At 34.9% G+C, this 14,644-nt stretch overlaps 1 protein-coding gene across 1 annotated transcript; it reads right to left on the minus strand.

Moving 5' to 3' along the window:
• Positions 1 to 2,414: 2,414 nt before the first annotated feature.
• On the minus strand, positions 2,415 to 11,362 carry LOC139848320 (mediator of RNA polymerase II transcription subunit 23). Its single transcript, XM_071838053.1, has 21 exons — positions 11,099 to 11,362; positions 10,967 to 11,010; positions 10,051 to 10,150; positions 8,961 to 9,938; positions 8,620 to 8,854; positions 8,316 to 8,533; positions 8,021 to 8,228; positions 7,640 to 7,917; positions 7,261 to 7,344; positions 6,897 to 6,991; positions 6,618 to 6,780; positions 6,292 to 6,537; positions 6,010 to 6,180; positions 5,821 to 5,934; positions 5,606 to 5,731; positions 5,370 to 5,518; positions 5,000 to 5,240; positions 4,165 to 4,903; positions 3,148 to 3,329; positions 2,900 to 3,003; positions 2,415 to 2,811 (listed from the first exon to the last, which is right to left on the minus strand). Exons 1-21 carry the CDS (start codon positions 11,273 to 11,275, stop codon positions 2,610 to 2,612), a joined length of 4,854 nt encoding a protein of 1,617 aa, XP_071694154.1. The 5' UTR covers positions 11,276 to 11,362; the 3' UTR covers positions 2,415 to 2,609.
• Positions 11,363 to 14,644: the final 3,282 nt, after the last annotated feature.

Genomic DNA, 14,644 nt, shown 5'->3' on the forward strand with positions numbered 1-14,644 from the left:
AGGGGGTGGAATTTTATTGCTTTATCTATGGTTTTATGTTTTGATTTTCATGTTCTTATTTGTAATCAAAAGATTAACTAACAAGTTGTTTGTTACTACTACTTAAATTGGTTATCTTGTGCTTATGTTTTGTTTTGGTTTTTTATGATATGATATTATGATATTTGATTTTTTGCATCCATTTCTACTAGTGTAGTACTAAGAATAAGTTGAAATTAAGTATTCTTATAAGTGGCTTAATGCGTTATGTATCAGTATGGTTGGTTACTATCAATTATTATTAGATATTAGAATATTAGTTTCACTAAGTGAATTCGAAACCGAAGTCTGCGTTTTATCTTAGTGTAGCATAGGCAGTTCTGGTCCATTGTCGAATTGACATTCAGGCACCGGAGAACAAGTTGATACCATGTTCATTCTTTTGGGTGCATTAATCTGGTACACTACATTATGTTTTGAGCTATTGGCTATATCTGCAACTTCTATGTTGACGTCAGCATATGAGTAATGAGGGTTGTGATGATGACAAATTGTTGCACTGGAATCTGATCAGAGTATCAGACAAGGATCATATTACCATCTCTTTCTCACTTTGAGTGTGTGTTTGGAATTGGTTTAATAAAGGGTTTTAGGGCCACAATAATAAACCCGAATCTAGACAAATAATAATTGTATTATCATCTCTTCCTCACTTTGAAAGTATTTAAGAGTTTGTTTTGTGGGTTCAGGACCATACATTGCTGATTTTCTTCAGAAAAATTAGATTGTTGAGGCGATTCAAAACTACTTTATGGCCAAGTCACGTGGTTGAAATGTATGGGATCGATTCTTGTAGCTGTTGGAGGATTCCTTACTTTCATTGGTTGCTTTGGAATAGTAAAACATGATTATACAGGGAGGGACACTTTTGACAAATTGGTGGGTTATGTATTTTTCATTTTTTTGGCTAGTTTGGTGGTTCATTCTTATCTTATTCTCCATTTTGCTTGTTCCCTTTTGTCAAATTGACAAGCAAACTATATACTTGGTGACAAATATATCGAGACTGCTTACGCTAGGATATATGCACAATTGCTCTTGCACTAAGCAAGGGTGTTTTTTTAATAAAATACACAATTAATGCGATTCAAGGATCCCAAGCAGTCTACAAAGCTTCTTGAAGTGATCCAACGATCACCAAATCAAAACACAACACAATTGAACTAACGTTATCTACAAATCTAACTCTCAACATTTTAACTAAGAAAACAACATTGAAAACATACACAACCAATAATAAAAAACCTATTGAAGCCAACACCGAATCTTGTGAACGAGAGTTAATGCAGGATCAATGGGTCTTAATATATGTGGTCTTAGACACAATTAATATGGCAGTATATATATACCGATTATTAATAGAAGAAAATACTCATTTCTCATTGGTTAAGCTTATACGCGTCTTCTCACCATTGGTGAATGTTTGAGTATCTTCACAAAGTCAGTCTTTATATGGACGTCCATTTGTTGAAAAGGCGCTCTACAATTTGCAGATCTTGAAGATAGTAATCGTTGTAATGTACTGTTTCTGCGAAGGTACAAAATTCAACAACATAAAATTATATACTTAGATTTCACGGATGATTTTTGTACTTTTGTCGCTCGGCTAGAATGTTTTTAGTTGGGAATGCGCGCTTTGTGGAAGCAAGGAATGCACCAAGGCCAAGGTCACAAGCTTAGGAACTTGTATCAATGACAGCTGGGTCTGTATCCTGACACCCTGTTGGCCAGTCGACTAGTGGACCATCGGACCATCATGTACTTCCAGCTAAAAGAGACATGACCTGGACAGGGGATGCAATCAAGTAATTCAGATTATAATGAGTTTACCCTTTAATATTATCATTTCTCACAAATTCACAAGTTTAGTAATTAGACTAACCATTTTTTTTCGTTCTTGATACAATATGTCCATATAATACAAAATATGTAAAATATATCACTGTGGAGGGACCTTTACGCTGTAACTAGCACGTCTCAGCTGTCCTGTGCAGCCGTTCCTCATTGGAAGTATGTGAACATAATTAATAAGCAACAAAATTACATTGCCCTTGGTTCTATGCAATAAAAAAAAAAAAAAAAAAAAACAACAAAATTTTTTTTTTCCAGATATTTGATATATATCTAAACTCATTTTGGTATGTCTGATAAACATCACCTAGCTCTGTAATGATAAACACACTAGTCACTTGTATCGTATTCATATCAAATTTATAGGTTCTCCTATAACAATTATGCCCCACCTGCAGCAATTTCATTGAATTATTCAACTTCGGAATACTGTCACATTAACAATTTACATCTGTTACACATCGCCAGGCTTCTAAAACAACAAACGTAAACATCCCGTCATCTCAAGTCTAATATACAAGCCAAAAAACTACAAACATTATATTCGTTTAGCCTAAAGATACAACTGGGTAACATCTTCTACTAAACGATAGTTCACAAGGGGCATCTAGCAAAATCCAGTAACAATAACACCAGTAATTTCAACTTGCCTGGTGAAAACAGTTTATTATGCCCGCGACTAGTTCTGCAACAACCGGGTTTTCAAGAGTAGTCATTAATTAAGATGGGCTTTGAAAGAGCTTGGGATGTGTAGCAGCATAAATAGAACTATTTGCATCTGTTTTTAAGTGAGAAAGAAGATGTTGCACATCGGTGCGTAAATTTTCAATGGCTCTTCCGCACAAAGCCAATATATCTGGTCTTGCTTTTGAATTTGGCTGTACAGGGCCTCCCTGACCTTCATAATGCACAATATGATAACTGCAAACATACACATACCGAGTTAAAATCCCAACTGCAATAACTGACTTACAATTCGGTTTTTGTAAATGAGAAGATCAAATCTTACAGGAAGTCGATAAGGTCCGTTACTTCTGATGCTTCGACTGGAGTTGATGATTGAGAGTTCCTCCCAAAAACATCCACCATCATGTTTAACAGCAGTTCTAGGGTCTGAATAATCAGTTAAAAGATTATGAGGCGAAAAGGGAAAAAGCATTCAAATTGAACCAGAGAAAAAAGAAGAAAGATTTTGACTTTGGATGCAAATATAGAATTCGTTATCATGTTATTAGTTTTTGAGTTTCATGAAGTTACCTTGCTGAACAAAGCATGAGCATTTGCTAATCTTGGTAGCAACGGGCCAACGATACGGAAAGCTATTCTAAGCATTGCTACCGACTGTATGGGCCGCAGATGGTTCACAAGGAGATGGGTTTTATCCAACCATTCTTGTGGAAGGTTACTAAAGAACGAATGAAGTAGAGCCACCACATTTCCTATTATCATAAACATACTACATAATATGAGATTATTGAAATGAGATCGACCCTCATAAAAACTAATTCATACTATGCCATGAACATATATGTCAACAAAACATTTACGCTTGGTATGTTACCAAAAACAAGGTTGCAAAAATCTCTACTTGGGGACATAATAAAAAAAGAGCCGATTAACTGAAACTAAGCACATACTAAGGGTGTGTGTGATAAAACTGGATGATTAAGCGTTGAATGGTTCATAATTTGAATGATTCAAAGGTTCTGAATGAAGTTACTTCTGAATGACAATAACTTGTTGATAATCATTTTGAACGAATAATGTTTATGACCTAAAATTACCTTATTAACATTTGACATTAAAAAAAGTTACAATATAGTTGTTTAATAAGTGTTACTGATATGATTTAAAGATAATATTACGTAAAATTCAGGTGATTAATAGTTAAGAGATAATTCCAGCTCTGAATGGTTCAACACTTAGTTAGTCAGAGGTCAGAAACAAACACGTTGAATGCTGAATGGTTCAACATTCAGCGCTGAACCATTCAAGCATTCAGCGTTGAACCATTCAATTAAGAGGTAAACAAACGCACCCTAAGCCCAATAAGACACATACTCGGTCGGGACTTTTTAGGGAGTACTCGGATGTTGACCAAGTTTGACTTTGACTGATTTGACCGAATTTTGACCGATTTTTTGAGTAATCCTGAGTTTTGGCCGACTTTTAACCGAATTTTGACCGATTTTCCAAGTAATTCCGACTTTGACTGAGTACTCGCTGAGTAATTCCGAGTCCTGCAACACTGATCAAAACCCTATTGTAACTTACCAATAACGGTGGAGGTATTGTCCTGAGCAGCCCATGTTGGATCCAACAAAGCATAACCAACAGCAGAATCAAGTTCACTATTCGATCTCTTACCATCCGTAAGCCACCAACTGTCTTTAATCACACGTGCCACCTCAGCATAAAGCTGTATGTGAAACTCAGCAGGAAGCTGAGCCAATAGCAGACCACAAGCTTGGATCATCAAACAAGACAGTTGCTGGCTCGCATAACCGCTTCTCGAAACGAACCCCATACTCGTAGCGTTTTGTCGACCTCTGCCGAACGAATCGGTACTTCCGCCCGATGGTGAAGTGGGTAGAACCGAACCTTGACCCGAACTAGTCGAAGTTCCATGCAAACCATGGTTCGATTGGGTCAGAGTTGGTTGTATGTGGATGATGATCTGGACGAGTGCGGTTACGATTTGGGCGGCTGTTACGGGAAGAGACAGCATTTCGATGACTGCGGTTTCGAGAACGAGTTGTGTATATGTGCCGGGATCTTGAATCTGATAGAACGCTTTTTGACCATCGTAAGTGTTTGTTGACCCGGGTGGACTAGCAGTTGGATTTCGATTAATCATGGTACGTGTACCGTTGCTTAAAGCGTCCACTCGTGAGTGGCACTGAGGGATGACGTTATGAACGAGATTACTTAATAGAGACGCAAAGTACTCCAATGGTGGGCACATGGCATTTGATGAATTCACATGCTGTGGAAATGACTCTGAAAATTGCATCTGCAAGAGGCATATATTAACTGCAATGTTTTCTAGAAAAAAAAAAAAGAAAACAATAAAAAAAATAGACGGAGTGAAAATGGAAGAGGATTTTACCTTTTTTATATCGAGCACATTTAATATTCGGAAAATGAGCTTTCCTGGAAGATGTCCGTAGAAATATGCAAGTATATCACGGACAAATGTAACATTTAAAGGATAGTAATGAAGGAACGTTGAATAGAATTGGAGAACTCTATCTGCCGCTTCGGCAGCATCATTTTCGATAAGCCTGTAGATGATCAGGGGGATAACGGGGAGTAAACGTGCTGCAATATCATCAAAAAACGTTGGGTACCTGCAAAAACACAAAATTACATAGCATTAGAAGGTGAACATTGATAAAATACTAACTCTTGCAACAAGTGTAGAAAATGAATATTAAACATAGAAGAAAAAGACAAAAATAAGTATTTCAGCATGACACCTTTCCTTCCATGACAAATGGTTGCCAAGGGCCTTTTGTAATTCGATACGTTTAAATATTGCAGTTTGAAGCCAATGTTCGGGCTTGCCACGATTAGCAACGTAGAATTTTATCCTTTGTTGAAGCTCTTGTCGTTCAAGTAAATTAACCTGGAAATTATGATACAATAGAACTTAGACTAGAACCATAAGTTCATACTAGGTAACGGCTCTACACTAAAGACCAAAAGTACATACCACAATACGCAACGCATGTGGATCGTCATCACGGTCAATTAAAGCCAGAAGCAAAATGTCTAACGGAAGCAACTCATGGTTCCAGACAAAGTATGCAAGATTTGCACATGCCTTCATTATAAGATCCTGAACCAAATTAACAGGTTATAATTAACGAAATGAATAACAGACATTAGTTAACCAGAAACGATTGTAAATATGATAGTTTGTTAAACCTGCAAGGAATGTCCATGCTGTAGCTCTAACTGCATATTATGCAGAAGAACATCGACCATAGCATATATATTTAAAGTCACTTCTTCAGGAGAAAACTCTCTCAGAACACGTCCCTGTAAACAAAACGGAGTGAGAGATCAAGAGACGAAACTTTTGCTAAAATGAAATTAGAAAAATGAAAACTTTACCAGGTTTGCACTGTTAATGTTTTCGGGATGGCCACGCATGAGTACCCACGCTCCAGCACAGAGATATTGCCGATGTTGAGGAAAACTGGTATTGATATAAGTCATGACGTAAGTAGGATTAGCTGATGGAGTGAGGAGTTGTGTACACTGATTGATGACAGTAGTTTCAGCCTGTTAATCAACACCGTGTATTCATCACTGATTGAAAAATCAAAATTATATATGTTGACGGTTTCAAAAGAACTTGTTAACTTAACAAAATATGGAAAACGAAGGACGTACCTGCTGCCATGCTTGGATGGCTAGGCCCCGCTTGTCTATTCGGCCAATTAAGGCGTCACATAAAACAGGTGGAAAATAGCGAAGGGTTTTTCCTGACCAGGTGTGTTGACTAGTAGCCAAGATTTGTTCCAACATAGTTTGAAGATAGAGTAGGTGTTCAGCATCGGCAATTCCACGAGTCTTAATGATAATAGCAAGATTAACTACAGTTATGCGATTCAATGTTTCTGTGAATTCAGTGGGACCCTGCACACCGTACATATGATGAGTGCATGTGGTAGTAGATAAGGTTCAAGGGAAACAAATTTTTATTTTAAGTATCCCACCTTTCCTTCTTTCCTCACGAAAAAAAACTCTCTCAATGATAAAATAAGATTCATGCACAGGTTTTCGGCTAAACGAAACACACGGTGATCTCCACGCTTGCCTTTAAGAGTGGACAGAATTTTGGTAACATCGTACATTAAAGTTTTGCTCTTCCCTTGGTATCTGAAATGGTACAAGTTTAAATATACCAATAGAACGTGATTAGTCGGAATATAATACGCATTGAATTTGAACCCAAAAGTGGAATAAAGTATAAAGGACAAGAAAACTGCAATCACCTGTATAGTGAAAATAAACGGTAGTTGAGAATTTCAAGCACCAAAAGAGTAGCTGATGGCTTATTTAAGATAGAAGGATTCCTCTGATGCAGATGCTGCAAAATTTTAGAACTATTAGAGTAAACTGTCATTATGTAAAATGAAAAGAGCATACAACAACGGCAACCAAAACCGTTTGTTCTTAAGATTTAGATATAAGCCAAGTAGCTTGAGTAAACCAAGATATCCATATAGGATAAGGGACAAGTATGTATACATTACCACTTTATAAAAGAGACGGGGATATCTATGTTTTACATGCAACTGATGCAGACATGATAAACATTGAGAAATAAGAACTTCAAGACTAATGAAGGGAGCTTACACTCAAATGTGAACGGAACAAAGAATGAGGTTGAATGAGCAGCAATCTAGTATATGTTTCGACCATTGCAATGTTAGGCACATGCTGCATTCAGAAAAAAAAAAAAAAAAAAAAAAAAAAAAAGATGTGAGAATATGATTTAGATATGTTTTAACTATTTCATGTAAAAAAACATGATAAGAGTATCATGCCTTAAAATATAACTTGCCAACAGTCTATAACTACTAAAAATAAAAATGAAAAGTAGTTCCTAATCACTTGCTACATAAAAAATAGCTTTATAGAACAGGAGCGTAATAGAAGTTTTCGATGCTTTAAGAAGACATCATCGATATGGTAATCCAATTTTAGTAAAGATATTTAAAATCATATAATATACCTCTCCAGAGAACATAGCCTCTTCCATCTGAAAAGCTAGCTTCAGACACAAATTAATGGAAAATCCCGACAACAAAGATATTGGCACGGGATGAACTTCCCGCATCATTGATATTCTGTCATTAGACTGTAAATTTGGTCCTGGTAGTTCTGCGGGTCCCGCAGATGTTAACCAACCCATTACTGTGTCAGAAGCAGGCTGTGCCATTGTGTAAGAGACAACCCAGAACATCCCGATTGATCTATCATCCAAATTCATATAATCCATCATATGATCCCCTGCAGATAACACAAATTCATCAGCATGGATACCAATGTCTGCCACTCATAAGTAATACTCCGTGTGTGTGCATGCGTGCGTGTATCTTTTAAAAGTATATACCTTTAGTTACTTGCCTCCACCACTCGTCTATTTGTTTTCCTTTCTGAAGCTGCTCACTATTTAAATACTCTCGGGTTGCAGAGTTAAGTGACCATATGCGAAGGTTCTGACAACTGCTTATAAAATCAAGCAGGATATTTTGGGGATTATTAGGATCAGAGCTGCGATCTTCTTTATGGAACGACAATATTTTTCTGGTTGTTTCCACCTACAATCCCACATTCATTATATGTAGTAACAGTATAACAATACACGTATATAGTTATCTATTAGACGAGAACATAGGAGATGTAACCTTTCTAGAGTCTGCATTTAAAGCATGCATTACAAGCTCTACCCGGATAATTTGTGCAAGCAACCATGTGACATGATTCGTCCTCAGAATCTGATGATCATCCTCTGCTAGGCGTAAAACTAACTTATCCACAAAATCAACAAAATCTATGCAACCGCTTTTTACAAGGAAAAAGAATACATCTGAATAGATAAGCCACTCCTGCCAACAATTTATCTCTGCATCAATGTGAAAATGAAAAAATATCATGACTTGAGAAACACTTTAGAACATACATAAAAAATAAGAATACCACAATAATTACCTGAATTTGTCAACCTCAAGAGTTCAACAATTCTATCAATGTTAGCCTCACATATCATATCTGAAGTAAATACAGCACCGGGAGTTGGTCCTTGTGGGTTTTGTCGGTTACACGGTGCCACGAGAAGCACACGTCTCCACCAATCAGGTGCTGGAGTACTACGAAGTGCATGTCTGATACAGCGTAGGGCCCGTTCCCAATCTAGACTTCCTTTTTGAATACACACAGCAATATCCTACACACATAGCACATAACCTTATGAAGTACTACAACAGTTTCTTAATAAAAAAAGAAAGAAAAAAGAAAAGAATGATGACTAATTAATCGTTAAATGTGGTTACCTCCCCATGCAACGGTTCTCCAAGCACACTTGGATACGTAATCGGAGAATATCTCATGTTTATAGCTGCTTCACCCGAAATACTAGTTGTGGCCTGGGCTAAAAGGCGTTGGTTCCCAAATGTTGGGCAGTGAATATGTTGATCCAGCATTTGCATGTGCATAGCCATCATATCCCGTCTCCTGTGAATCTCCAAGATAAGTGTAAATAGCGCCTCATCATCAGATATATTTTCTAAAAATTGTAGTCCACTCCGAACTAATTCATAAAATGGCACACGACATTTGTTATCGTTAACCAAAAGCCAAATCACATCTAAACAATTGTGTAGCCATTCAAACAACGCCTTATCTCGTTTCCATGATTTTATTCCATCAACCTCGTCACTCCCCTGTTGTTGTTGGTCCCAATTAACGAGCCAATTCATCATGTGATTGAAAATATCAGCATGAGTACTTGGCTTTAAGTTGACTTCTAAAGCAGAAAAGATAATCTTACAACATAGCTGGCGCAAACTGCTTATTGCATTATCTCTTGTTAACATTGTATTTCTTGAGTGATGACCCGTATTAACATCAGATGATTTTACAGGTGATAAAGGTGTTGTTGATGGTTCGTTTGCAGATTGAGATGGGGATCCGATTCCATGAACAGAATTTAAAGGTGATGCGGGACTTGCAGCTTGAAAATTTGAAGAATTTGGAATCGGTGCAGATGATGGTAACAATCCAGTTTGCGATAAAGAAGTCGAAGAAACAGCGGGCTGTGGTGAAGCTGATGACGAGATACTTACAGACATTTCGGCAGACGAAACCGAAGAGAGCAGAGATGGTAGAAAAGTATCCCAGTTTATATAACTAATGTTGTATAAATTACGTAGAGCGAAAAGAATAAACTCGGCTCTTGGTGCATGACCACTACACTGGATAACCAGAGAAACTAACACCGACTCTGACACAGTTCGTAATTGTTCCCGGTCCTGTGAATGTAAGTTCTCAGCTATTAATGGTTACACTTCAAGTAACACACACACACAAAAAAAAAAAAAAAAAAAAAAAAAAACCCATTAAAATAGTAGGATAGAAACTAACAGGAAACTGATTCTGCAGCTGCTCAAAATCTACAAGAAATTGTTCGTTAGGTGGAGGAAGGTCTCTATTAAAAGCAGTAACACGCTTCTGAGTCTTGTTCCTGTAAGTTTATGTCATCATCCACATCGATATACGTATGAATTAGGCCAGGGACAAATCTAATTGTATGCTTATCATACTAAGGATAGATAAGCCATAAAAAACATAAATAGAAACTCGAGTACCTTATAAACGAACTCCACCAAAACTACTTCGTGTTTTTATTATACAAAAACATGAAATTTTCAAGTACCACTCACATAAACCAATTTCGACTTTTAGTAACCGAGGAGTCGTATAAGAAATGTAACTGCAAATGGTTTGTAAATATACAAACCAACTGTTCTAAGAAAACAACGACCACGTTTTTGACTTCCGTATTCAAACTTACTACTTTCCAACACAAAGAGGATAAGCTTGTTTAAGTAATCTAGTTGAAGTACCCTCCCTAAATATACAACGATTGTCATTGGTCAAGTAAATTTTTTTTAAATAAATTTAGTTTGTAAGTTTTTATATAAACTAAAAGGAAAATTATATCTAAACTCAACACTGATCTATGACAGAAGTGTCCTTTTAATACAATTTATATAATTTATATGCTAGCCAAACTTGCTAATAAACACAGAATGACCTAAAAGAACCTTCAACACTTTCAATTAGTGTAGTCCATACTCCATGTTCAGTTACTGTATATCATTAATTAGGGCTAAATAAGTTATATTGACTTCACTTAATCAGCAAAAATTCTAATGTAAGATTACAGAATATAACATATACATTTCACTAATTTCAATCACAAACAATTTGTTTTTCAAAACATAATAAAAATTGACAGTAATTAAATTCGGAGTTCATAATAAGCGTTGTGACTTACGGAGGTTCTCTGACCAAATCGTCTGACTTTTCACGACCGCTTCTCTGCAATATGTTAAAATTCGATTAGAAAAATTAAAATTAAAATTATAGAAGAAATTGAATGAAAGAAGATGATTAGAAAGTGACGTACACCGAGGTATAGATTGAATAGGTCGATGATAGCGGGTCGGGCCGGGTGAAATTGAAAAGCCCTAGCAGCTCGGTGGTGAGTTTGATCGGCCATTTCTGATGAATTTGGTGATTGATGAGTGGTGATGGATGTTAGAGGACCACCACCACCACCACTAGCTGTCGGAGCTCTGAACATGAAAAGATTCAGTCGGAGTAATTTATTTTTGCAACTATATTCAATGGCATGAAATCGTGCAAGAACAACTAAATGTTGAGGGTTTTAGTTTAGTTGAAAACGGGTTGTTTGGGGAGTTGATTTCAACTACCTTTTATACAAAAATCAATTTAAGTTTACGTACTTACATTTTAGTTTATGCTATAATAATAACAATATTATTTATACGTGGATAGTCAATTTTGTACTAAATACTAATACTTAGTCAATATTGGGTAGCTTTGTTTTTGTATAAATAGCCATGTATTGCAAGTTAAAACACTTGCACCATTTCTCACACTTACAAAGTGTTTCCTTCTTTCTCTCCATTATCATCTTTGTTCTTACACTTCATTATTATTATTCTTAATCAAGAATCAAACCACTAAAGGTAGTTATAAGCCTACTGAATTATAACACAATCAAACCACTAAAGGTAGTTATAAGCCTACTGAATTATAACACGTTATCAGCACGAAGTGCTCCGTATAATCAAGGTTTATCTAATCAAGTACAAGTCACTAATCAAGGCAAGTGTTTAAGTCCGGCAGTACGCTGCTTCGGACCGGTGTACCCTGGGAACAGACGCAGAATCTGTTTAAGGGAATTGTGTCAAACACAGGCCCGGTTCAACCTTCAATTCGGTTAGATCGTTCTATTCTTTTGTTCTTATTATTCACGTTTGTGATAATATGTATAATTGTTTCAGTTTCGTATATACCTATTACCTACAAACTTAAACAGATTTTTCGACTAATACTGAACTGATCTATTTCAAATAAGTCCGCTTTTATGAACTTCCATTCAGTTGATTAAATTTGAGGTACTCCGGTATAAAATATAAAATATATATAAACACATATGCTAGAAACTTTTGTTGGTTGTAAACTCGTATGCTCGAATCCTTTATTTTATACTATAAAATATTGCAAAACCTTCTTTGCTTTATAACTATTGGAACATCCATAAGGATCGTTATAACTTGTTTGCTATGTATTAAGTTAATAAGGTGATTGAATATTTGATCTTGTTTGCTTTCTGCTTAACATATTATAGTCTAAAAGAATTCTCATATTGTTTAAACTTGTTGTATGCTCTTTAATATAGTATATTATATTATATTGGACTAATGCTCCGATTGATCGAATAATCCTCTGTAATAGCTTGAAACCATTATTTATTTTGAAAACTGCTGATATAGAATGATTATTCGGTTTATTAAATTAGTGTTATGTTATTTTATATATGGATATGGAATGGATGGTAAAAGAATATAATCTGATATCAATATGGTCATGTTGCGCATAATTGTTTGCTCGGGTTATCTCGTTTTACATATAAAAGATTTGATCTGTTTCATAAAGTCTAATTATACTATATATTATTATTATTATTATTATTATTATTATTATTATTATTATTATTATTATTATTATTATTATTATTATTATTATTATTATTATTATTATTATTATTATTATTATTTTGATATATAAGTTGTTGCCTAAACTGCTATGCAATGATAAATGGTCAATATTTGTATTTTGATCAGTTTACTTTATTTTTGTTAATTATAAATGATGATACAACGTGTTCGCATGAGTGTGCTTTTAACCTGCCTTTATACAAGTTTAATGTATAATGATCATGATTGGATTGTATACTCGTATAGTTGCTTTGTTTAAACCATATTAATTAAGGTATTGATTCGTAACTATGGTGATTATATACCCATTATGGTTTTATTATCGAATAGTGTATGCTTGAATTTATATATCTTTTGTGATTATATAAAATCGGAATTTGGTGTTATGCGATTTATGTTTCTTAAATTGTTTAGTTGCAACCGATTAGTACTTAATAATATAAATATAAATATAAATTATTTTATTAATCATGGAGTAGTTGCAATTATTGAATTTGGTTTTGGTTGACATCAAATTTAATAAAGGCATCTTTAATAAAATATTAGATCACATCTTTTGGTTGATTTTCTTTTGTCGATAGAAAAAAAAATTGTTGTTCTGTTAATTATTTTGCAATTGCAAGTATAGTTAACAAATTAGTCATTTATGGCTTTATGCATAGAAATAAATAAACAAATGACTTATAGTTTTCAATATGTCCTGACCAATTAAAGATGATTAACTCTCTTGAGTAAATTATAAAAGCTTTAGCTGAAGTACGAGTCGGACATATTTTCTATGACCATTCATTATATTACAGTTCAATGGAAAAATAAATGCTTTAGCTGAAAAGCGAGTCGGGCAAGTTTTGGTTGGTTGCTGAAAATAAAAATCATATTTATGTTTTGACAATTTGATAGTGCCAAGTTCGATGACTTGTTAATCTAAAGATGTGTACACAAGTTTTGTGAATGAACTTTATTTAATTAATGTGACTATTAATTATTATTTATAAGTTCGACATTGTTATTAATAAATGTTGTGATCAATATTTAAGTGGAATATCGCCCCGGTGCATTACTATCACTGTTGCGACAGTACCACCGCTATTGAATGCGGTTCTTTCTCATGCTGAGAAAGACGTGAGAAGTTCACAGGTGTGAACTTTACGCGTTGGCAGTAAAAAATGTTCTTTTAGCTGACCACGTTGAACCTTGCGAGGTGATTGGTTGAACCGCTCCCCAAGTTAATGAAAGGGAAGATGATGCTCAAATTGTGAGCGCGATTAAAGTTTGGAATCATTTGAATTCCTTGTGCGTAACTATTTCTTGAATACATGAACATCTTATTTAGCTCTACAAATAAGTCCCAAAAGAAAAGAAAACGAGAGTGAATCTGTTGAAAAATCTTGATTAAATAAACCATGAGCTACCTTGAGACTTGAATGGTTTGAATTTTCTAAGATGCCTAGCTTGTTATGTATCACTCATAAATAAATGGTTTTAGACCATAACGCATATGTTTATCAAGTGTTATCTTTTATGTACTTCAGATTGTAACTTGTTTGCAGGTAATATAATTTGATTATCTTGCTGAAATATAACTCATTATTTGCTTATCTTATTTAAAGTTTTAGTATGAATCCTTCTGAAATACAACATCAATAAAATGGTAAAGACCTATGTATTGCAGATAGTGGTAACATACACACTATGATTAAATCTAAGAAATATCTATGTAGCACCGAAAAGCGCATATGATGAAAAGCGCAGCGCATATGATTAAAAGCGCAGCGCATATGATTAAAAGCGCATATGATTAAAAGCACATATAATGAAAAGTGCATATGATGAAAAGCGCATCGCATATAATTAAAAGCGCATATGGTGAAAAGGATATATGATGAAAAACGCATATGATGAAAAGTACATATGATGAAAAGCAC

Source organism: Rutidosis leptorrhynchoides, chromosome 5, assembly GCF_046630445.1.
Source record: "Rutidosis leptorrhynchoides isolate AG116_Rl617_1_P2 chromosome 5, CSIRO_AGI_Rlap_v1, whole genome shotgun sequence".
Lineage (NCBI taxonomy): Eukaryota > Viridiplantae > Streptophyta > Magnoliopsida > Asterales > Asteraceae > Rutidosis > Rutidosis leptorrhynchoides.